Here is a 22735-nt window from a genome sequence, read left to right on the forward strand (position 1 = left end):
ATTTCTTCTGCCCATTTTTTTTGTTTTTTGGGATTGTTTTTTGGGTGTTGATTTGTATAAATTCTTTATATATTTTGGATACTAATCCTTTATTGGATATGTCATTTGCAAATATCTTCTCCCATTCAGTAGGTTGCCTTAAAAGGCAACTGTTGTTGTGTCCTTTGCTGTGCAGGAGTTTTATATTTTGATGTAGTTTACACAGATTTTTTTTTTTTTTTTTTTTTGAGCATCACACAGCAGAGAACTTTATTCATCCATACCGTTCCAGAGAAAAGCAGGGTCACTTTAGTATGCTGTCGTCTGGGGCTTCTGCCAGTTCTCTCTCAATGTGTTTCCATTTATCCTGCTTCTTTTTCTCCTTAGCTGCTATCCTCCTTTCCTCTTCTGCTTGAGGTTTCAGGTAGCTGTAGCACTTGGCTCCATAGGCCATACCAAGGAATAGGGCAGAGTAGTGGTTGCACTTGATGAGCAGAGACCTGCACTGCCAACACCATCTTTTCTGTAACCCTACCAGATTTTTCCTGATAAATACAGAACAGTATTGTAAATGTTTTTTCTCCTTCTTACGGTTTTTGTAATATTTTCTTTTCTCTAGATTACTTTATTGTAAGAATATAGTATATTATATATATATATATATATATATATATATATAACATACAAAGTATGTAGACTACGTTGTTGGTAAGGCCTTCAGTCAACACTAAGCAATTAGTAGTTAAGTTTTGGGGGAGTCAAAATTTACATGTGGATTTTCTGCCAAAGGGGTTGGTGACCCTAACCCCTGCATTGTTCAAGGGTCAACTGTACTATCAAATTTTAAAGTTGGGGGGGAGGTGGAGCTCTAAATGGATAGATCTCCAAAAGATAGTGTTAAATGAAAATAGTAAGGTGATGGAACATGTGGTATGCTACCTTTAGACTTCAATATAGATATATATTCTCTTAGGATGTGTGTCTCTTTCTAATATATGTGTATCTCTTTCTATATATATAATATATATTCATATATTCTATTCTAGAATATATATATTCATATACAGAGAGAAAGAAAGGGGAAGAGAGAGATACATGTATACATTCTAAAATAGATGCTGTATATATAGGAAGAGAATTATTTTAAAGAATTAGGTCATGTGATTGTGAAGGCCCGGTGAGTCCAGAATCTGATGGGGGAAACTAGCAAGCAGGAGGCTCTGGAAGGAGTTGCAGTTCAAGTCCAAAGACAGTCTTCTAATGAACCAGGAAGAGCTGATACTTTAGATGAAGTCTTAGGCCATCTGCTGTCAGAATTCCCTTGTGCTTGGGGGAAGCCAGTCTTTTGTTCTATTCAGACCTTCAACTGATTGGATGAGGCCAACCCACACTACGGAGGGCAATCTGCTTTACCTAAAGTCCACTGATTTGAACGTAAAACCCACCCAAAAACACCCTTACAGAAACATCCAGAATAATATTTGACCAAATATCTGGGCAGTGTGGTCCAACAGAGTTGACACATAAAATTAACCATCACAACTCTGCCCCTTGTCAACTTAACACCCATATCTCTTTAAATCATACTTAATCTCCATACTGAAATCTCTTTACCTGGTGAGGTGACCCAAACTTTCATTCATGAAAGGTCTGGGCCATTAGTAGTCCTGCCTAGGTTGGGTTGTTGTTTTCCATTGACTTTAATCACAGGGCATGGTAATACTAAAATACCCTAAGAAGTCTGGTCCCTACACTGGACAGATTGTTTGACAGACCTTGACTGAGCACCTCTTTTCCAGGCACTGTTCTAAGCATTGGGATATAGTTGTGAACAACAGAGGCAAAATGTCTGCCTTTAGGGAGCTTATTTAAAAGGAAACAGAGACATAACAAACAAGATTATTACTATTGGTAACAAATGCTATAAAGGAAATAAATCAGGTGATGTGATAGACAGTAATGGAAGTGTACTTCCATGGCATGATCAGAGGTCTCACTGATTATGTGACATTTGAGCTGGAACATAAAATAGGAAAGTGAGCCAGCTCATGAGAAGGGCTGGGGGAAGGGCATTCCAGGGACAGGGAATGCCAATCACAAAAACCTGAGGCAGGAACTGAAAAAAGGCAAGAGTAGAGGATGGGAAACAAGGAGCAGGGTGGTGTGATGAGCCTGGGTGTGCATAGGAACCAGATCAAACATGGTAAGACCTTTCAATTCCATTCTAAAAGCAAAGGGTTTTAAGTTGGCATGCTGCAGGATCTAATCAACCCTTTCAAGACTATTTTGGAGAACAGATTGGAGGTGGTAATCAGGGGCCAAATTAAGCCAAGAAGCCTTTGTAGTAATGCAGGGCGAGAGACAATGGTGATTCAGACAAATGAATTTGTGATGTTTTCAAGATACATCCTGAAGACAGATTCAAGACCTGGCAATGGATTGCACTAGAAGGTGAGGTACGGAGGGGAGTTAAAGATGACGCTCAGTTTTTTTGTTGACTGGGTGAATGGTAGTGCCATTTCCTGAGATAGAGAAGATGGAATAAGGAAGATGTTTGGGGTGGGTAGAGGAAATAAAGAATTCCATTTGGATATATTAAGCTTGGGATGGCTAATAGATACTGAAGTAGCAGTATTTATCAAGTTATTGGGTATATAATTCAAGGCTGAGGAAATAGGCCTGGGCAGGAGTATAAATTTGGGAGTCATCAGCATATAGATATGCCAGTTATTGGGCACCTGGGTGACTCAGTTGGTTAAGTGTCTGCCTTCAGCTCAGGTCATGGTCCCAGGGTCCTGGGATCAAGCCCCACTTTGGGCTCCCTACTCAGTGAGGAGCCTGCTTCTCCCTCTGCCTCTCCTCCCCCCCCCCCACTTGCTCTCTCTCTCTCTCTCTCTCAAATGAATAAAATCTTTTTAAAAAAATGCCAGTTACTGATTGCCTCTTAGCTCCATATTCATCCTTTATTGCTTCTACAGAAATTGGGTTGGGACCTTTGAATATTTTTTCCTTTGTCAATTAACACGATATTAAACTTTGCTAGTAGAGGATATTGGTGAGACGCTGCCAAGAGGAAAGGTGTTTTCCTTTCTGGTTCTGGTGTGACTGCTCTCAGCACAGCTTCTCCAGCACCCAGCTCCTGCAGTACATGGTAGTCAGCGCACAAAGAGGCCAGAGCTTTCCCCAGCACTCACCTTGGGTGGTTTTGTAGCGGACTGCCTCTGATAAAACACCTCCCTGAGCAGATTTTCCCAGCAGATTTCCAGCAAGTTCCACCAAGCATAGCGCCCCAGTGACTTCTCTGCCAGTCAGTGAACCATGGCTATGCCCTCTCCAAAAAGGTCTGCTATCAGCTCTGGGGAAGGGGTTGTTCTTCCTTGGATCCTCTATCTCAGTCCTGAGTGGCTGCTTCCTCTATGTGGTATTCCTGTATTCTTTATAGTTATCACTACTATTTATTAGCCAATCCCTCATTATTCTAATCCAGTTATAATTAATTTATATTAAAGATATAAATTGTTCAGATTACTGCGTTGTTTTTTTTTTTCTTTTTTTAAAGATTTTTATTTATTTATTTATTTGAGACAGAGAGAATGAGAGAGAGAGAGAGCACATGAGAGGGGGGAGGGTCAGAGGGAGAAGCAGGTTCCCTGCCGAGCAGGAAGCCCGATGCAGGACTCGATCCAGGGACTCCAGGATCATGACCTGAGCCGAAGGCAGTCGCTTAACCAAGTGAGCCACCCAGGCGCCCGCCCTTTTTTTTTTTCCTCTTGACTAATACAAATGACTCAGTGCAATTCAGACAAGATCACTGAAGAAGGAGGCAGTACAGACTGATGTGTTGACTAGAAGGTCCCAAGTTTCTATGTTATTTTCCATTTTGAATGGGTGAGATGTAAAGGCACGTGGAATAGCAGTAGGGTGGAGCGGAAGCACCAGAGTTCGATCTCCTCTCCTGTCACCCCAGTCGGCCGTTACCAGAGGATACAGTCCCTTTCTGTGTCCACTTTGGCAGGCTCCGGATTTTGGCTGGTCTCTGCTACATGTGGGTACCTACCTACAGCTTGCAATGGCTTCTCAGTTAGCTACAACCACAGCTGGAATTCCTCTGCTGGCCTTTTTCTCAGGGTTTTGTGTATGTTCAGAGTATCTTCTGAAGCCAAAATGTTGGGAAAACACGGCCTGCCTTCACTATGTGGAGCAAGCTCCCAGTTTCACCTTGAGTACTCCGGGCTCCTGCAGACAGACATCCCTGAAGGGCTTCTTTCAAACGCTGCCTCTAGACCTCGAATCTGTTGGTTATATTGCAACTCTCACACCGACAAGGGTTGTCGGCCTGCCCATACCAGTGTCATGGACATGTAACAAGGGACAGAGGCTGCCCATGCTGGTGCCTCCTTGTTATCCCTACTGAGGCACTGACGTGTGTCTTGGTTGTGTAAGGCCAGGATAGGAGAAAAGATGTATAGGGTTTTCAGCTGTTGGAATTCTGGGGCCTTAGTAAGGGATCAGGTGAAACCCCTTCCTAAAAAGACAGGATGATCATGTGAGGAAGTTGAGGAGCACGAATGAATGGCCACTGCCTATAAATCCCCAAAACTGTGGGGTAGTTGAGTATCTGGAAAGCCTTCCACATAAGAAACATCACTTTCTTATACATTATCACGAGGATACCTTGGTTGGACTATCTGGAAATCCTACCCCTGGATCTCAATCCACAATTCCAGGTTGTCCCAGGGGTGCTGCTGCCATAAAGGAGTCAGGATGCCATCCCAGCAGAGAACAGCACTGACGGGGTTCAAAATCAGGCAATAAACCTTATGTGTGTGGAATCCTCTGGGCTAAAGGCCCAGGCAATGTAAGTGGTAGAATATTCCTGCAGGTGACTACAGAGGGAATTCCTCAGTGTTCTGCCTCTCTGAACCAATGGGAATTTCCAAATAGAGCTGTATTTGGAAGTATAAAATTAGGCAATTGGGTTGAACATTCCCTGAATATGTCTGGAGGCAGATACATTCTGCCTTGACCTTCCGGGAGTGCCAAGTGAATAATGCTATCCTCATTTCGGCCAATAGTGATGTGGTCAGCTGACCAGGGAAGTCCCTATTTTCGTTAGGAAGCTCTTGGTGAATGTAGTTTCTGGGAAAAGTATGTTGATTATCCCTTCCAAGGGTAGAGGAGGGTGAAGCTAATTTATCTGTTCAGTGGGGTCTTGCAAGTATCCTCTGCTGCCCTTGTGGAAGTAGACACAGAGCTTAGAGAAAAAGGCTGAAAATGCTCTCCAAATCCTAGCAGGCCAGTTGAGAAAGCTGAATCAGAAAGTCCGGGACCTCAGTGCAAAGAGCACCTAACTGCCTGAGAATAAGTTGGGGGCAGTGCTGGACAAAGCATCACTGCCAGGGCTGGCAACCAAATACTGGATGCGGTATGGCCAGAAGTGGCCAACCAGCTTTAAAATGCCAAAGACAGGGCAGTCATGAGTGGCGGGGGCCGGGGGGGGTGGTGGAGATGACCGGTGAGAGTAGGGACAGTAGGCACCCACGATGTGTGCATACACAGATGGGTCCCTGGGACAGTGTAAGCTGAGGTAGAGCTGAAGGTAAGGATGTAATGTTGGAAAGCACACTAATAAACACACTAATAAAGGCATTTATAGAAGTTGATCCACATTCTAGGGACTTAAACCTACTCATGATACCATCCCAATCCCTTTACAAAAATAACAAAGGTATAAAGATTTCAACTCAACTCTTAACTTATCAATTTCTTTTAATGGAGATCAAGCTCTAAGCTTTGTGGTGCTTTGGGGTTCTATTTCTTAATTTTTTTGTAATAAAGGAGAAGTATGTATACATCTATTCCAAAGATCTACTGGAGCTAGGCCATCTGCCAAGATCACATGATATAGGAAAAAACCCAGGGTCTGTAATACATTAGGAGAATCTTCTAAAAGTCATGGTTTGTGGAAGGGTGATTCAGGTTGCCACTGAGATCACAGAAGGGTGGAAAAGGTGCATCACAATCTGATTATGGGTCCCTTTTATGAAGTACTTCCGGATGGTTCAAGATGGTTCAATTCAAAGTCTTTCCTGCAGTTGAGTTGGATTTTTTTCTGGGGGTGCACAATGGTTCTGTTTCCACTTAGTTCCGGGTGGTTGGAGGTGGTGGAATCCCAGGATATTTAGATCATGTCATTGCTCAGGAAAAACAAGTGTGTGAAGGAAGAAGTCCTTAGCCGTCGGGAATGGGACTGCCCTCTTCCTAAGTCTGAACTTACTGTTCTTGTGTGTATATGGGGGGAGGCAGGCATTCTGGAGGGAGAGGTAAAAGCTTGGCCATCGGATCTAGTAGATAACCCGGATCTATGACTTTTGTAATAACACTGTCAGTTTCTCCTTGTATTTAGACTTTAGAAGAAGATATTCATCTAAGGGAAAAATGAGATACCTAATGTTCACAGCTAATAAGATCATTGTAGGAATGAATGGGGAAAAAAAAGCACATAATTACCCTCGCTCAGAACAAGAACTATCTTCATTAGCATCCTATTCATATAGGTGCTTTATTTTAAAGTTACATTAGAAATAAAGTTACATTTAAAAAATACAGAACTCTAAAATACATGACAGGAAAAACAAAATGGTAAGGAACCAAAAGACAGAAAGTTAAAGGTGAAGTAAACAAAAGCTAAAGGAACATGTTCTAAGTTAAACAAATCAAAATGACATAAGTAAAGCTAGCTAAGAGGTCATCTCCAAAATGATGACAAAGGAACAAACAGGCAGGGTTGAGACCCAGAGTCTAAGGGCCATAAGCCCCAAGCCAGGCACACAAGATCCCCTAAGCTAAACTAAAAAGCCTTACATTCAGTTACTCTCTTGAGGCCAGGGGTCCCTGAAGGAGGGCCGAGGCCTCGGGCATCCTTCCCCACATGGTCAGGCTGCCCAGCACATCTGTGTGGTTAGGCCTGTAGGCTGCAAGAGTCTGATGAACTCAGGCCGTCCCAGATCATCTCGCCACACCTAGGGTCCAGCCAGGGAGCCACTGCTCACCTCCATCACTGCCCATGAGTGGGACCCTTCACCTAGCGAACATGTGTCCCTCACTAAGAAGGGCAGTACACTGGGGACCCCAGCTAGCTCCTTAATGCTCAGGGACACAAAAGAAAGTCTAATATTCCTTCTAGAGCATTTGCCTTTCAAATTTTCACAGGTTGAAGCCCTAAGCCTGAGAGGTGGGACACTGTGCTGCCAAGCAGAAGGGAGGGCTCTACTGAACATCTGTGAGGACTTCAGAAAAGGGCCCTGGGTTTGCATCCTGACTTTGCTACCTCTTAGCTATGTGCCCTTGAGTAAATTACACCTCCAGGAGCTTCAGTTTCCAATTTGTGAAGTATTATTAGCGTATCATTACGTGATTGTGCACACAGTAAGCAGGTCAGGGAATACACTTGGCACAGGGGATGCAGTGCTTTTGTTTAAAAGTCAGAATCATGAGAGATTTAAGGAAGCAGTTGGAGGGTGGCATAGCTACCCAGCATGTCAGGACTCACCTTTCTGGGTTAATCCATGAAGTGACTCCAAGGGACATCTTGATGAGGACCCTCATTAGCCAGGAAGGTGTCAAACTCTACTTCCAGAGGAAGGGCAACTCAAGTCCATTTTCCTCAAGGAAGGGTCTTAGCCACAGAGGCTCACGTAAGCTTAGAGCCATTTATCTCACCCTTGAAAGAAGTGGTGAATGACAGGAGGGATTCTTTCAGAACCACCTGACATGGTCGTGAACCACACAGTGACTGGGCAGTTGTGCTATCTTCTTCCCCTGGAGACCTCTCAACACAAGAAGGCAGAGCTGTGTGCCTAGACTGGGTGGGCACACTCCTACCTGGAACAGAGACAAGGCTAGAGTAACTGCAGAAGGGCCTTCATGGGGCCCATCTCCCTTCTACTTCAAGCCAGGGCAGAAGTTCAGCTGCTGGTCTCAGGAAAGAACCTATTTTATTTAGCTGAGCATCCCAAAACACATCACATTTTAAGGAGAAATCAAGACATTGTTTGCTGGCACAGTGAGGGGCAGAGGAGGGATGAGAGTAAGTCTCTAAAAAAGAAAGGCACAGCACCCAGATTCTAATTCTTTACTTTAATGCCATGTGAGGGTACTGGGGCTCCATGCACCAAAGTGCTTACAGACAGGTAGTGAACGAACATAGGAAGTGTTATGCCATGTACACAGACCCAACACCATACAGAAGGAAGACAGTGGGCCCAGGTGACCTCCCATACTCCAGAGGCAACCTGTTCCTATACCCAGTCTTTGTTCCCGCCTCCTCAACCCCTGCCAACCCACCCTTCTCCCAATTAACATATGTATACATATATGTTTCTTCCAGAATTCCAAAAAGTGCCTCTTCCATTCCAGTTCCCCACACTCCGGCTTCTGATGAATAAAGCCTCCCTCTTTTAAGGATCACAAGGCAGGTACTACCTTCATGAAAGAGCCCCAGCAAAAAGGTACCTAAGAAAGCTTAATCACTTAGAATCAAATATGGACAGAACGTATGCAGAAGGATATTTAAAATTCTAACTGGGATCAAACTGCTCAGTGTAAGTAGTTTTTGTTTTGTTGTTGTTGTCATTTGTCTTAACCTCTTCAGGATCCAGCTTAGACCAAGACTGCACACTGAGGCTCACACCACCTTGTGGCTTGCAAATGTCATTCTTCTAGTCCTCCAACAAGCCACACAGAACAGGAAGATTATGTCACCGGAACAGCCTGAGGCACAAGGCTCAGACAGCAACCAGAATATCCTAAGCCCCAGGAAGAAAGCATAGAAGCTTTCAGAGCACAGTTGACTGCTTTCCACATGATAAGCACTGGACAGCCTCGTGAGTTAACCAAAGGTAGAATAAGGATGGTGACGGTTCCTCTATTTCTTCTATTTAGAGCGTTACCCAAAGAACTCCTCCATCTGGGATGCTGTGATGTGTTTCATTGTGGTTTTGTTTCAATCTTTTTTGTTGCCATTAAGTTTTCCATTTTTGTTGAATTTTGTTATGGCTGCTATTGCACCATACAATCCTATCTCCTAAACTTTTCCCCTTCCCAACCAGTGAGCATGACACCTGGGAGAAAAGGTGCCCAAAGTCAAACATAATGGAAGCTCCGAAGGCAGGCACTTGGTTTGACCCATCAATGTTATGCACAAGAATTCTATGAAAATATACTCTCTTTCGACTGGGTAGAAGCATTCATCCTTTGGAGCCCTCCTTCCTAACCCAACCCTTCTTATGCTCTAGACCTGACCATTTAGAGTTGAGAAGGGATCCAACTGGGAGAAGTCACTTCCTCAGATATGACCTTTATTTGGAGGCCATTACCTCAAACCACCACATCCAAAAGCACTCTTCATCTTGGCCTTGGCTTCTCATCAGAGAATGGCCAAATTGGGCCACTGAATTCTTTTACTTCATTTGGAAAGAGCTCTAAGCTGGCTGCCAGTATCCCTGCTCTGCCTGGTCTACTGGCCCAGAGCCTTGTCTCTCCCACAATGGCATAAAGTACACCACTGTGAGGACAACACAGGGCCAGAGGGATCCAAAGGAGTGTCTCTAGCAAGGGGCCTGGGGACAGCGTCCTTATCCAGCATCCCTGGAGCCCTAAGCTAGTCTTCAGGGCCTATTTTTGAGCAAACTTGCATTTGAGCCTACCAATCACTCTATCTTACATGTATGGACTCTAAATAACCGAGGTACTGTGATGCTCTGTGCCAGGGGTGGGAACGAGAAGGAGCCTAGGCCAGATAACTGAAAGCACTGGGATTAACTGTCTCCTTTCTACTCACACTGCCTTTCTCCTGAACAGCTTGCCTCAGTGTCTGTCCAAAAATGAATTTGTATTAGGCAGTAACACCTATTGGAGCAACTTAAACGAAAGACTTCTGTTAGAACAAGACAAGAGCCATGTTGTTGGAGTAAGCTTCAAGCAGGGACATCAACTCCAGAAGAGTGATGATTCATTTGTGGATGAGGACAATAGAGAGAACACGTATCTCTGAACCTGAACAACTGACTGTACCTTCCTCTTAGATCTCAGTCTGCACCTCTGTTCCACCATACAACGTGAGTGCAAAGCCACGCCCCGGAATCCCTGTTCCACAGAGGGCCAGGAGGTCGCTGACCCATGAAGGAGTTTGGCAAGGTCCCAGGACTTGGCCTTCTCTTCCTCAGAAGGATGCAGACATTTTCTGTTCCCCCTCGCCCTACCTCGCCAATCTGGTCTTGTAGGACTGAGACCAATGAGGCTGTCCTCACCAGTGTTTTACATATGAAAAAAAATCTCCCTACCAAACACCAAGGACAGTCAAGCAGAGTCGTGATTACAGGGAGAAGCCCTTAATGCAGCACAGAAATGTTATGTTCCAATTGCTGGTGCTGCATAGCTCTTCCTTTAGGAGATGCATGTCCATAGCCTGCTTAACTGCCCTAGTCTGCAGATGGAGCAAGAAGAAAATGCAGTGGGAGCAGAACCTTGTGGATCCTTTTCTCTCTCTGAGATGTGGGGAGCAGAACGTGACGGAGGTTTGCTGCTATCGTCCTACAGCTCCTGGTATAGCTGTGCCTCCCACCCAACCCTTTCTCTGCTTCCTCAGAACAGACACTCTCCTAGGAGAACGTGAGCAGGATAAAGCAGCAGGGTTTAAAAAAGAGGGGGGTTCCTATCTACAGAGGTTCACCACAAATTGGATGCTAACCATGAAATGGCAGCCAAAGAGATTCTGAGCCTCCAGAAAGGATGTTACATCTCATAGATAACAGAAGATCTATGCAACTTGCCTGCTTGACTCAGGGAATCTTCAAAAGGAACCTCTGAAATCTGCATTACAGCCCTGAGAAGATAACCCTTCAAGCAAGGAAGGTTGGTGGAAGGTAGGAGAAGCCAAGGCCCTAAGGCAGGGCTGTAAACATTGTGCTTTTCTAAGGCCAACCTGGTGCATGGCTTTGGCAACTATGGTTGCATCTCCAAAAGGTGGTGAAGAATATGTTTCAGGAGGAAGAGTCTTTCCACATCCTAAAACAAAGCGTGGAACTATCCCTGGGGGAAGAGGGAGAGAAGATGCTGCTTCTTCAGTCAGGGGCTTTGGGGTAGGTCCTTGGGTAAATCCCCCACCATATTCTGTGTTCATACCTATATGCTAGGCACAAGAAAGGGACACTCGAACAGGGCTGAGGAAGTGATTACGCCTATATTAGTTTGGTAACATGGCACTAAAAAGGGCAGAAACTCTCTTGCAAGATCAAGAGAGTGACGAAACCTCTCTGGACTTCCTGGTCAAGCCCTAGCTAGCCAGACCCCATCAGCCTCAGGCAAAGACTGCTGTGCCTTGAGGAAAGGTCAGGTGAGTGCAGGTACCAAGTCCCTGTGGGCCACAAGCCCTGAGCCTGATCCCGAGGTACAGCCGGGAGACTGGAGCTGCCAGGAGACCTCCATCCCCTTGGAGCTGTGCCTCAGGACTTGGTCCTCACCTCAGCAGGTCTGGGGCAGTTAGTATCCCTTCCAGGGATACTAAAGAGAAGGGACGCCCTCCCTGACGGGACTGTTCCCTACCAGGGCTACTCACCACCATGTGATCTTGAACTCATAGATGGGGCGCTTGCAGTAGTAGTGGTTGATGAGGTGCTTGTCACACACCCCGATGCACTGGTGGTCCACGATGAGGCCCTGGGCTGAGAGGTCCGTGACCAGGCAGTGCAGTAGGTCATAAACATCAGCCACAGCCTCCCAGGGCCCAAAAGACACATCCACTTCGCAATGGTGCTCAAAGAGCTGCCCATCGCTCTCGCTCCGCTCGAAGCGCAGGGAGTTGAGAAGAGGACACTCGTAGGGGGTGATGGGCATCTCCTCCTTGAAGACACAGACCTTGAGCTTGGCAAAGCGGGCCTTCCGCTGTACCGCACGCAGCCGGGCAATCTCCACAATCCGCTCCAAATGGTCTGGGGGGTGAACACAGCACCCATCACTGGGACAGGGGTCAGGAGGTTGGGGTGGGGGGTGGACAAGGCAGTGTCAGGGCACAAAGAGAGAGCCCCAATGAAGGCAGGATCCAACAGGGGAGAGAGATCCTGCAGAAGGGACTCTGTGGGCTTATGAAGGGCACAAACTTAAACAGGATCATGGATCGCCATGGCAGAAGGAAACCAAAAAGAATGAGGACAATCCTTTTGAAAGATGATTTGATGATGTCACAGGCAAGGTGGGTCTTATTTAACCTGAATCTTCCCAGTGTGACTGGGAGGGGAGGGCAGAAAGGGAAGCAGGAATCTCTCCAATCTTGAGTAACGTAGATGAATCTCGGACCCACTTCTTCTGGTGAAGACCTAGGCCCAGATAGATGCCTTGCAACCCTCCTTTCCCACACCTCGACCACACTGGGCAGTTGACCCCTCACCTTTGTAATAGGGCATGAGTCCCAGAAATGCCTGGCGCACTTTCTCCCCCTTCAGAGGCTGCATGTTCTCTAGCTGCTCCAGGAGGGGCCCGACAGCATAGTACTGGGCCTCTTTATACACAGCCCGTACACGCTCCCGGGGCGGCAGGTCCCCTGAGCGCAGGAAATTCAGCACATCTCTGAGCAGGAAGGAAAGAGAGTTGGTGAGAAGGAGCTAATGGACCTGGGCGGTGACACATAGTAGTTAGAGCACAGAATCTGGAACCAGACTACCAGCTGTGTAACCTTGGGTAAGTGAACCTAACCTCTCTGTGCCCTGATTTTCTCATCTGTAAAAGGGGAGAAATTAAAAAAAAAAAAAACTGCCCCATAATGGAATGAAGGGATTAAGTGAGTTAATAGATAAAAAGTGCTTGGAAAATACCTGGCACTGGGTAAGTCCTCAATACGCATTAGGAGCTGTTATTATCAGTATCATTACTATTATAACTATTATTAGGCATAATATTTTTTATTTTTACTAGGTGTTATTATTATTGGGTATACATAGGAATAATGGAAAGATGTGATTTCTAGGCTCCTTAATCTATATATTTAAATTGAGATATAATTAATGTGCAATCAAGGTACAAATCGTATAGTTTGATTACAACCACCACCTACACCAAGATACAGAACGTTTCCATCTCCTTAAAGTTTCCCTCTGCCTCTTCCAATTCAACCCCAGAATTCTTCTATCAATGAAGATTAGTTTTGCCTCATCTTGAAATTCATGTAAGTGGAAGCACACAGTACGTTGTCTTCCATGGCTTCTCTCCTTCAACAGAATGTTTCTGAGATTCATCCCCTATGTTGTGTGTAACTAACTAAGTGGCCCCGCATTGAATGGATATGCTGTAATTTATTTACCCATTCTCTTGTTGATGGACAGTTGCGTTGTTTCCAGTTTGGGGCTCTTACGAGTAAAGCTGTGATGAACATTCCTGTAAAGACTTTCTGGGGACACATGTACCAACTTCTCTTGGGTATATATTAGGAGTAGAATTGTTCACTCATAAGGTGAAGTGCATGCTTAACAAAATGGTTGTAGCATTTTACATTTCCACCAGCAATGTAGAGTGGTTCCCCATCTTCTATATAACCTTGCCATTAGTCTTATTCGGTAGCTATAAAGACATCAAATGCTTACCCCTAACACTTGAACAAACTGGTTCCTGGAGTGAATAAAATCATATACTGCATTTTCTTAAGATAAATATTCAGTTCTTTTAATTCTATCTTCAAATTCTTTAGTGCTAAGAATAATCAGATCCTTTACTGGTAGGTGTGGGAAGGTCTTTTCTATAAAGATATGTGAGTAAACCCCAAGATCAAGATGTTGCCTCCACAGTAGTCTCTGACCATGATGTAATACCAGCTAACACTCACTAAGTACTAACCTGTGTCAGTCACTATTCATGTGTTATCCCATTTAGTCACTTCAATGACATTGTGGGTAAGTGCCATTTTAGGTCCATTTTATAAATGAGGAAAAAGAGGGGCTCAGAGAGGTCAAGGAATACCCGTACTCAAGGAGTCACAGCTAGCAGGAGCCCAGATGCAGACACGGTTGACTCCAAGGCCATGCCCACAGTGGTCCAGACCCTAGCCCAAAGTGCTACTCACTGATCACAATGGGAAACCGCCCCAGGCGGCGGCCCAAGCAGCCTTCATGGGGGGGTGCTGGGAGCACATGAACTGCACCAGCAGAGAAATGTACCTGACCAAATGCCTTAAACCCCTATTTTATTTTTTCTGAGTCTTTAGGCAACTTCATCTGCGGCTCATGAATCATAGGCCACTGTAGTCCAGCAGCCCGAGGATAAAGGCTACAACAACCTGCTTTCTGCCACACCCTTGCCTGGCTCTGACCCTCTCCAGCTGTGGCCACCTGGGCATGGGCACATCAGCCTACAGCCAAACCCTGTTCCCCCTCACCACAACCCCTTTCCAAATTAGTCCTCCAGGATCTTACGCAAACCTTGGTCCGCTCTGAAAAACATAACCCCGGGGCAAGGCCCAGCTAAGAGTGTTGTGGGAGCTGCCAGCCGGGGCTAGCACTTTCCTCCCCCAAACAGCCTGCAAACAAAAATCTTTTTATAGCTCTGCAGAGCGATGTGACACTTTGTTTTCTCAGCATTGGAGGCAGCTGACAGCCCAATGGGGACACCCAGATGGTTCAAAGTAAATTGTTTGACCAGAGGCTCCTTTCTGAACATAAAAATGTCCTTTCTCCCAGTGCAGGCAATCCTACTTGGAGGCCAGCACAGAGACGTGGTGGTTGGAGAGTTTTTGCCTCCCTAGTCAATCTGTTGAAGGTGGAGAACCATGTTAGTTCTCTAGTCATCTCCAAAGTTAGACTGAAGGGGCAAAGAGCTTTAGCCACATGCTCTGGAAGGACCTGGCCAGGGGTCACACCAAGGCTCCTCATGTAATTGGCATGGCAGGCCTGTGAGGCAGCTATCATTATTTCTCATTTCACAAATAAGGAAACTAAAACATAAAGTCTTTAAGCTGTTCATGTGTAAGGTGTCAGAAGTCCTTTCTTGGGAAGGGCTATTTTCTTTTTTGAGATTGTGTCTTTCCATGTTTTAGTATTAAAATGACAGTCACAATTGAAGGTGTTTTTTTTTTTTTAAAAGACTTTTCTTGGCAAAATTAAAGGATGGCAATCACATATTGGCCGTTCCCTCACCTTTTTTGTTCGTTTGTTTTAAACTCTTGAAGGAAGTCTGAGAACCACGGTCCCACACTGTGTCCCTCCCTAAGGGCAATGTGGAGCCCCAGAATCTGAATCTGAGGATTTTCCCCAAGAAGTTGCTTTAGAATCTCCCACCTCCAGGCGGGATCACACCTGCTCCACACAGATGACAATTTCCTGGTCTTAAATTTCACAGGACAGAAGCAGTTTCACCACATCCAGCCAGTGTGTGTCACCTGGGATTTCTCTGGCTGTCCTCATCTCCTCTGGGAAAAAAACTATGACTTTTGATCTCATTCAATAAACACATTTATTAAATTCCATCAGTACATTTGTTATCTCCTCTTCTAGGTATTATAGAAGACACCAAAGCCCCATACGAAAACCCAGGACACTCACTAGGACTACAAAGGTGACCAAAGAGGGAGAAACATACCCAAAGTGGGTGCCATCCCGGTCAATGAAGTACCGGCCCTCGGCGTCTGTGGGGATGTAATGCCGCCCGCTGAACATGGCCGCCAGCATGGTGTCTTCATAGCGCCGCAGGGTAGACAGGCGTGTGGTGAAGTGAGCCCCTCCAATGTTGAGGGGGACAACCTCAGGAAACTGGAAAGGAAGCACCGGCACTGTCAGCCAGGCACTGGGGAATGAGAGCAGGGGCTGCTCCGCCTGCAGTCTCCTTGGGTCTCATCAGTGCTGCACCACTCACGCACCCACGGCTAAAATCTGGGAATGCTCCTTCTGATGCTCTTCTCTCTCTCCTCCCTCTGCCCACACTCCTCAGTTGCCAAGTCCACCCCACTGTCCCCCTGATAGCCATTAAATCAGGCCTCCCCACCCCAGTTCTACTATCTCTGCTCTATTACCACTTTTATACCCTTGCTTATGCTGTCTTCTCTGTCCAGAATGTTCTTTCCACTCTCCCTCTGTCCATCTAGCAAATGCAATTGCCCTACATGCGGTGTGCTCAAGGGCACCCGTCTGCAAGAGGTCTGCTAGCCCAGCCGTGTGCCTTTCTCTAGCGCACACCGAGGCACCATGGAAGTTGGCAGCATCTACTCATTCGAAAAGCTTCTCTTCAAGTTTCCTGATTTTGTGAGCATTTCTGCTCTTTTGTCCCTCGCCTGCCCCAAGACAGACTTAAACTAAGTATTCCCTCCATCGTGCCTTCACCATGTGCCATGCTCTCCTCTTTATATTGTCTAGCATGATACACTGGCACTTAATTACTCCTGTGAGCCTACCCTTCTAGACCCCAAGCTTCCTGAGGGCAGGGACAGCATCTTATTCACTAATCACGAGGCCACCCACAGCGGGGCTCGGAGATGTTTGTGGTATTATTCCAGGCATCCACTCCTCACTACCTCACCGCTTCTCTCCTACTTAATCTGTAGAGTGAGATCAGTCCCTAGTCCAGCTCAGGTTCTGGAGGCAAGGGCAGGGGGAGGAATAGGGAATGACAGTATAGATTGGCCCAGAGAAGCTCTAGGTTCTCCCTAAAATGCTCAGGAACTTTTTTGGGGGGGGCAGAATAGCCTTCACTGCTTGTGGTTTTAAAAGAAATGAAGCCAGTTCTCTCTAATTTTCCCACGAACCTCCAGATTAACTAAAATTTTATACTAGTGCACACTTTTTAATATGACATCTCTCAGGCTCCAGTGTATATTTATCTAGATAGTCCTTTCCCTCAGCTTTCCAGTTCTATTTTTTTTCCACTTTTTTTTTTTTGAGGTATAGTTGACACATAATGTTATATTAGTTCTGGGTGTACGACACAGTGATTTGACAGGTCTATACCTTATTGTCTGCTCACCGCAAGCGTAGCTACCACCTGCCACCATATATCGCTATTACGATATCATTGCCTATATTCCTTACGCTGTACCTTTTATCCCAGCGACTTATTCATTCCCTAACTGGGAGCCACTACCTCCCACTCCCCTTCGCCCATTTTGCCCATCCTTCCACCCTCCCTCCCCTCTGGTAACCACTGGTTAGTTCTCTGTATTTATGAGTCTATTTATGCTTTGTTTTTTGTTTGTTTTTTAGATTCCACATATAAGTAAAATAATGTGTTTTCAAATTCTTTGTGCAATAAAGTAGGATACAAATACATTAAATCAAAGTTACCCAGAGCCTAATGCAGTGCCTGGCTTGCCGTAAAGACCCAAATATGCACTGAATGAATGAGTGAATGAATGAATGAGTGAATGAAAAAAATACACAGTTCTTGTGTATGTATGCACTGTTACTCTTCTGCAACCAAAGGACAGCAACTGCCTTCTACTTACTCTACAGCTCCTCTAAAACTATTGTATGTGCATACCAAGGACTCAAATATCATTTTGGGATAATAATACTTTACATTTCTGGAGCTCTTTACACCTTTTCCAAGGACATCTCATACCAGTCCCAGTGTCTGCTCCATAGTAGAGCTGAAAAGACTGAGGCACAGAGGAAAAAGCAATCAAAAACAGTTTTAGATCTCACGTGGAACAATGTACCTGTGGGGGAACTGGCCTACAGTCCTGCGCTTTCTCTCAAACCACATTGTCTTCCCAAGGACAGTGCACAAAAGATAAACACCAGTGTTCCTGATGCCTTTCCCCCCCCCCCCCCCAACTGCAAAGAGTACTTCCAGGGTTTTGCTCATTGTCACAAGTGTTTCATGACGTTGAGAGTTCAGGCTTCTGATGCCAAGAGGACCAGCCACCCCCAGTCCAGCCCTGCCCCTCCGGAGCCGTCCATTTTCCTAGGACTCCGCACATCACAACAGGCTCCCTTATCCAGCACTACCTTAGCTCCTACCTCCTAGTCTCCTTCTTCAGTGCCCAGCAGTGCCCCACCTTCCTCCTCTTTTCTCTTTCTCTTGAGGGTCATTTCGGCTCTAAAAATGACACTGTCATACACAGTAAGACCAGCAGGAGCACCCCAGCACAGTAGCTAGCGGAGGAAAGCCGTGGAGCTGTCGGGTGAATGTGGACACATCTCTTCGTTGGCCTGCTTCTTATCTGCACACAGTCCCGTACCCCACCTTCTGGGCAGCTGGAGATTAGGTCTGGGCCACCACGAAGGCCTCCTCTTTGGTTTCCTAGAAGACACTCTCCTCTTGGGACTCCGAGGTCCCCTTCCCACAGCCCACCCTCCCTCCTCTAGTCGCTAAGGATGGGACAGAGGGGTGGGCCTAAACCAGCCTTGCAGTCAGTGAATACTGGAAGCGGGGATTGGGGGAGGGCGGGGGGGGGGGGTGGGCAGGTGTGCCCCGGGGCAGGGAGGACACACCTGGTGCGTTTTACTGGGGGTGGGTGGGCCCGGGAGCACAGCTCCCCTGGCGCCGCCCTCGGCCCCACCTCTGACCCCAGCCTCAGCGCGGCTCGCACCCCAAGGTCAGCTCTGCTGGGCACCTGCTTCTCCCTCTGCGCCCCTTCCCACGCCCCACCCCCCAGGTACCTCCTGGGGCAGCAGGGGCAGCGCGTGCCCCGCCTGCGTGGCCGTCGGGGTGGCCGGCTCCAGAAAGTCGTCTTCAGCGTCGGAGCTGGACATGGCACCGTCTGGACGACGGCTGTCTGGCTCCCGCCCCGTGACTACCACCATCCCTCTGGCTCTGGACAGTGGGCGCGGCTTCGGGCGGGCGGGCGGGCGGCGGCGGCCCGGGCACTAGCGCCGAGCAGCGCCTGACATGACGCGGCGCGGCCGACGGGCGGGCCCGGGGGGGCGAGAGCGCAGCGCGCGAGCGCGGGAGGGCGGCCACTCCCTCAGCGCCAACTGGCTCGCGGACCACCGCGCGGACCGCAGGGCCACCCGCCTGACCCGGCCGCCTCCCGCTATTGGCCGAGGCTCTTCTTGTTCCGCCTCTGATTGGCAGGAAGCTCGTCCAGTCCAAGAGCAGGCAGCGCGTTCGGCCTGCGCCTGAGTGGCCACTGGGAGCCGGGCCTGCTTGCCTGCCCTGCTCTGATTGGTCGTCAGGCAGGCGGTCGCGCCCTCTCCACCCGCTATCTCTCGCTCGGCGCGCAGGGCTGGCTCGCGAGGTCGCCGCCGCCTCTACGCGGGCGCTCCTCGTTGGCTCGGAGGGTGGTTCCCGCATCGGGGTCGACGCCTCCGAACTCGAGAGGAGGCAGGGCTCACGACCTAGCCGTTCGTCTGTCTGCAGGGCAGTGGGTCCCGTGCCGCCTCGGGCGTCGAAGGCCAGGGAAAGCCGGGGGGGCGGGGAACCAGGTCACCCCAGTAGAGGTGCGGGAGGAGGGCTGAGGATGTGGAGGATGTGGCGGGAGGACGGCTGAGGTCTCTGAGCTTGTAAGAGAGGAGGGGCAGCACTGCGACAGGGGCCAACCCTCCTCAAGCCACAAGGGCAAGCAGGAATCTGAAAAAAGAAAACGCAAAATTGGAGTAACCGAGTTCAATTAGGAATGGCCGTGACTCTCCATCCTCTACCTGCCAGTTCCTCCGCAGACGGAGACAGGCCCTCCCCACAGCAGCTGACATATTGTCTGCAGCCTCAGCCGCTGTGGCCCCTTGTAGGGGCTGGGCCAGCTCAAGGACTCTGCTAGGGATCAAGGCTTGAGCTCTTTCAAACCATTTTTACACCCAGTTCCTCATCTGATCCCCATAGTCTTGTGACAGAAAAGGGAAATTGAGATCTAGAAGATCGGGACAGCTTCAGAGAGGTGGGCCGTGAGCTAGAGACAGAGCACTTCCTCTGTTGGACCAATCACACTCCCAGCTGCGGAAGGCTTCTAGGTCAGTGTTTTCTCCCACTTCAGTTGCATCCAAATCACTGAGGGGGACCTTGTTAAAATACTGATTCCCAGTCCTACCTCCAGGGAATCTGATTGGGTCTGTCTGGAGTGAAGCCCTTACCCTGGCATTCCTAACAAGCTGCTAGGTAATTCTGATGCTGCAGGTCCATGAACCACACTTTGAGTAGCACTGCCCCAAACGGGCCCCCTGGAGGCTTCCTCTTATTTATCACTAACTGCTCCCGCCTTTCTCAACAATATATATAACAAAATTTCCTCTTTCTATCCTATGGTAAGTAGGATGTTTCAGCTGTAACAAAAACTGCAACCAAAATTAGCTTAAATAATAAAAGAGAACTTTATTATTGTACATGGCAAGGAGTCTGAGCAGATCCTGGGTTGGTTCACTAAGTAACTCAACTGAACAAGGAGTTACCTGGACCAGCTTCCTTCCATTTATCCACTCGGCCAGATGGCCTCTCCTCCCCTAGGAATCCACAGGAGAAAACCACAGGACTAAGGGCTCTCGGGGAGACAGTTACTCCAACTCCTTAAAGAAAGGCTGTATAAACAAAATGAGAAGGGAGCCCCAGAGGCTCAGGAGGTAGGGAAATCCATGTGCAACCAGTCTTACATTGCATTCTGAATGTGTTGGAGTTTTCATTTTCCAGTCCTGCTGAGGATTTCCTTCAGGAGTGTAGTTTCCCAGTTATTTCTGTTTACACAGTTGGGCCGGGGGGGGGGGGGGGGGGGGGGGGGAAGGGGGATCCAAGATCAGCAGCCTGGAATGAGGACTTGCTGAATGAGTAGGAAGGGGTTGGAGCAGGCTTTCTGGGAAAGCAGCAGCCATCTCCACCCAACAGTGGAATGACTTCCAGGCCAGTTCACATGAGGGCTGCAGGGAAAGGTCAGTGAGACTTTGAGAGAGGGATGGGGTGAGTAGCAGATACTCCTGCAGAGGTGGGAGCTGCTCGCAGGACGCAGGCAGTTGTATACCCTAGGATCACTTCTGCAAGAGTAAACCAAACAAACAGGCCTGAGATCAAGCCCTGAGATTAGTAACTGGATTCTATTCTCCATGACTCCCTAAAGAACTTCTGAATGCCAGCAAATCTCTAAAGTACTGATTTAGCTATTGTGTTTTCTCTCCTGATTCTAATTTATTGAATAAATAATTTAACAACCATAAAGGAAATGAAAGCAGAAACAAAAGCATCCATCTTCTTTTCCATATCGCCTTCTTAGTTTTAATTTCGATTTAACTATTTTAGACATATAAACAGTTATGGACAATAACTGAAAACCCATATACTTAGCTCCCAGCTCATGAAACACAAAATTACAAACACAACTGTATCCGCACACCCCTCCCTAATCTCATTCCCCCCTCTCCTAAATATGGTATGTATTTTTCCATGCGTATTTTCTCTTTAGTTGGGATATAGGATACAGAAAAGTGCAAAACCATATATGCACAGTTTGAAGAATAATTATAAAGGAGATACCCATAAAACCACATTGCCACCCCCCACATTCTCCAGGGGTCCTCCCTGATGAAGACGACCTCCATTCTCCCAGAGGTCGCCAGCATCTTCACTTTTCTGACAATCATTTCCTTGTTTCCAAGCTTAACCACCCTCGTCTACATCTCTAAGCAATGCAGTTTAATTTTAGCTGTTTTTAGACTTTATTTTTTAAAGATTTATCTATTTATTTTAGAGGAGAGAGAAAGAGAGCAGGGGGAGGGGCAGAGGGAGGAGAGAGAGCATGTCAAGCAGGTTCCCTGCTGAGCAGGGTGCCTGACAGGGGGCTCCATCCCACAATGCTGAGATCATGACCTGAGTGGACATTAAGAGGTGGACACTTAACCAACCAAGCCACCCAGGTGCCCCTGTTTTTATACTTTTTTTTTTTTTTTTTTTTTAAGATTTTATTTATCTATCTGAGGCAGAGAGAGAGAGAGAGAGATCACAAGCAGAGGGGAAGGGTAGAGGGAGAGGCAGACTCCCCGCTGAGCAGGGAGCCCAATGCAGGACTCGATCCCAGGACCCTGAGATCATGACCTGAGCCGAAGGCAGACGCTTAACCGACTGAGCCACCCAGGTGCCCATGTTTTTAGACTTTAAATAAATGCAGTATTATCCATGCCACTATTGACGAATATTTATTTCCTAGTGTTGTAGTATGACAATCAATGCTGCTATGAGCCTTATTTTAATATCTCTTGCTGCTCTGAACATATCGAGTCACGTCACTCCTGCATTTAAAGTTCTTGACGAGTATCCTTGTTTCAGAAAGGGGTAAAGAAAAAAGCTTGGTTCCGAGTGAAGGGAAAATGGGAAAAAAAGAAAGAGAAAAGAGCAAAAAAAAAAAAAGTGCAAATACTCTGTGGAGGAATTTTGCTGGGACTCAGAACTCTTCTACCTCCCAAGTTTTAACTCCAATACATTGATCTTTGATCACTAGATTCTGTTCTTCCATCTCTTTGCCAAAACCTGGTTTACTTGCTTTTCTATTTCCTTATGACTGCTGGTCCCTTACCCTCCCACCCTTTTCTCTCAGGTATCTGATAAACTAAAATCACTGGATTTTATTTTCTCCCCTATCCTACCAAGATCCTATGTATCCATTTAAGCATCTCCCTAGGGAATGCCTCTGTGTGTTCCCTTTCCAGCACCTGACCGTGGGACAAAACCCATCAGATTAACCCATCAGCCTTCCATGCTCTGCCTCTGGGTGAGCGCCATCACCATGTGAACTGGTACCACTATAAATGCATGATGAACAGTGCCCCTGGGCCATCTGTCTGTGTGTTTCTTCTAGTCAGCTCTCTTT

The 22735-nt window shown here is 47.0% G+C and overlaps 1 protein-coding gene across 4 annotated transcripts; it reads right to left on the minus strand.

Moving 5' to 3' along the window:
- Positions 1 to 3298: 3298 nt before the first annotated feature.
- KCTD7 (potassium channel tetramerization domain containing 7) lies at positions 3299 to 18923 on the minus strand. 4 transcript variants are annotated; one of them, XR_004924496.2, is made up of 6 exons: positions 18615 to 18922; positions 15601 to 15770; positions 12425 to 12603; positions 11597 to 11969; positions 7532 to 7863; positions 3299 to 6406 (listed from the first exon to the last, which is right to left on the minus strand). XR_004924496.2 is itself a non-coding variant. In XM_036115268.2 (5 exons), coding segments are annotated over exons 1-5 (867 nt in total). In that variant the 5' UTR covers positions 18759 to 18922; the 3' UTR covers positions 3299 to 6405. The 4 variants fall into 4 exon arrangements, 3 of the variants coding, with proteins under 3 accessions (XP_035971161.1, XP_035971160.1, XP_035971159.1); XM_036115268.2 differs by lacking the exon at positions 7532 to 7863; XM_036115267.2 differs by lacking the exon at positions 3299 to 6406 and having other exon boundaries at positions 6515 to 7863.
- Between the last annotated feature and the right edge of the window lie 3812 nt (positions 18924 to 22735).

This window comes from Halichoerus grypus, chromosome 6 (assembly GCF_964656455.1).
Source record: "Halichoerus grypus chromosome 6, mHalGry1.hap1.1, whole genome shotgun sequence".
NCBI lineage: Eukaryota > Metazoa > Chordata > Mammalia > Carnivora > Phocidae > Halichoerus > Halichoerus grypus.

Bases quoted from the DNA above. Each gene is read 5' to 3' on its own strand.
- KCTD7 (XM_036115266.2), bottom strand. From the start codon at position 18,758: ATGGTGGTAGTCACGGGGCGGGAGCCAGACAGCCGTCGTCCAGACGGT. The intron at 15,771-18,614 runs GTACCTGGGGGG...CTTCCTTTCCAG, and splicing joins TGCCCCTGCTGCCCCAGGAG to TTTCCTGAGGTTGTCCCCCT. The intron at 11,970-12,424 runs GTGAGGGGTCAA...TTCACCCCCCAG, and splicing joins ACTCATGCCCTATTACAAAG to ACCATTTGGAGCGGATTGTG.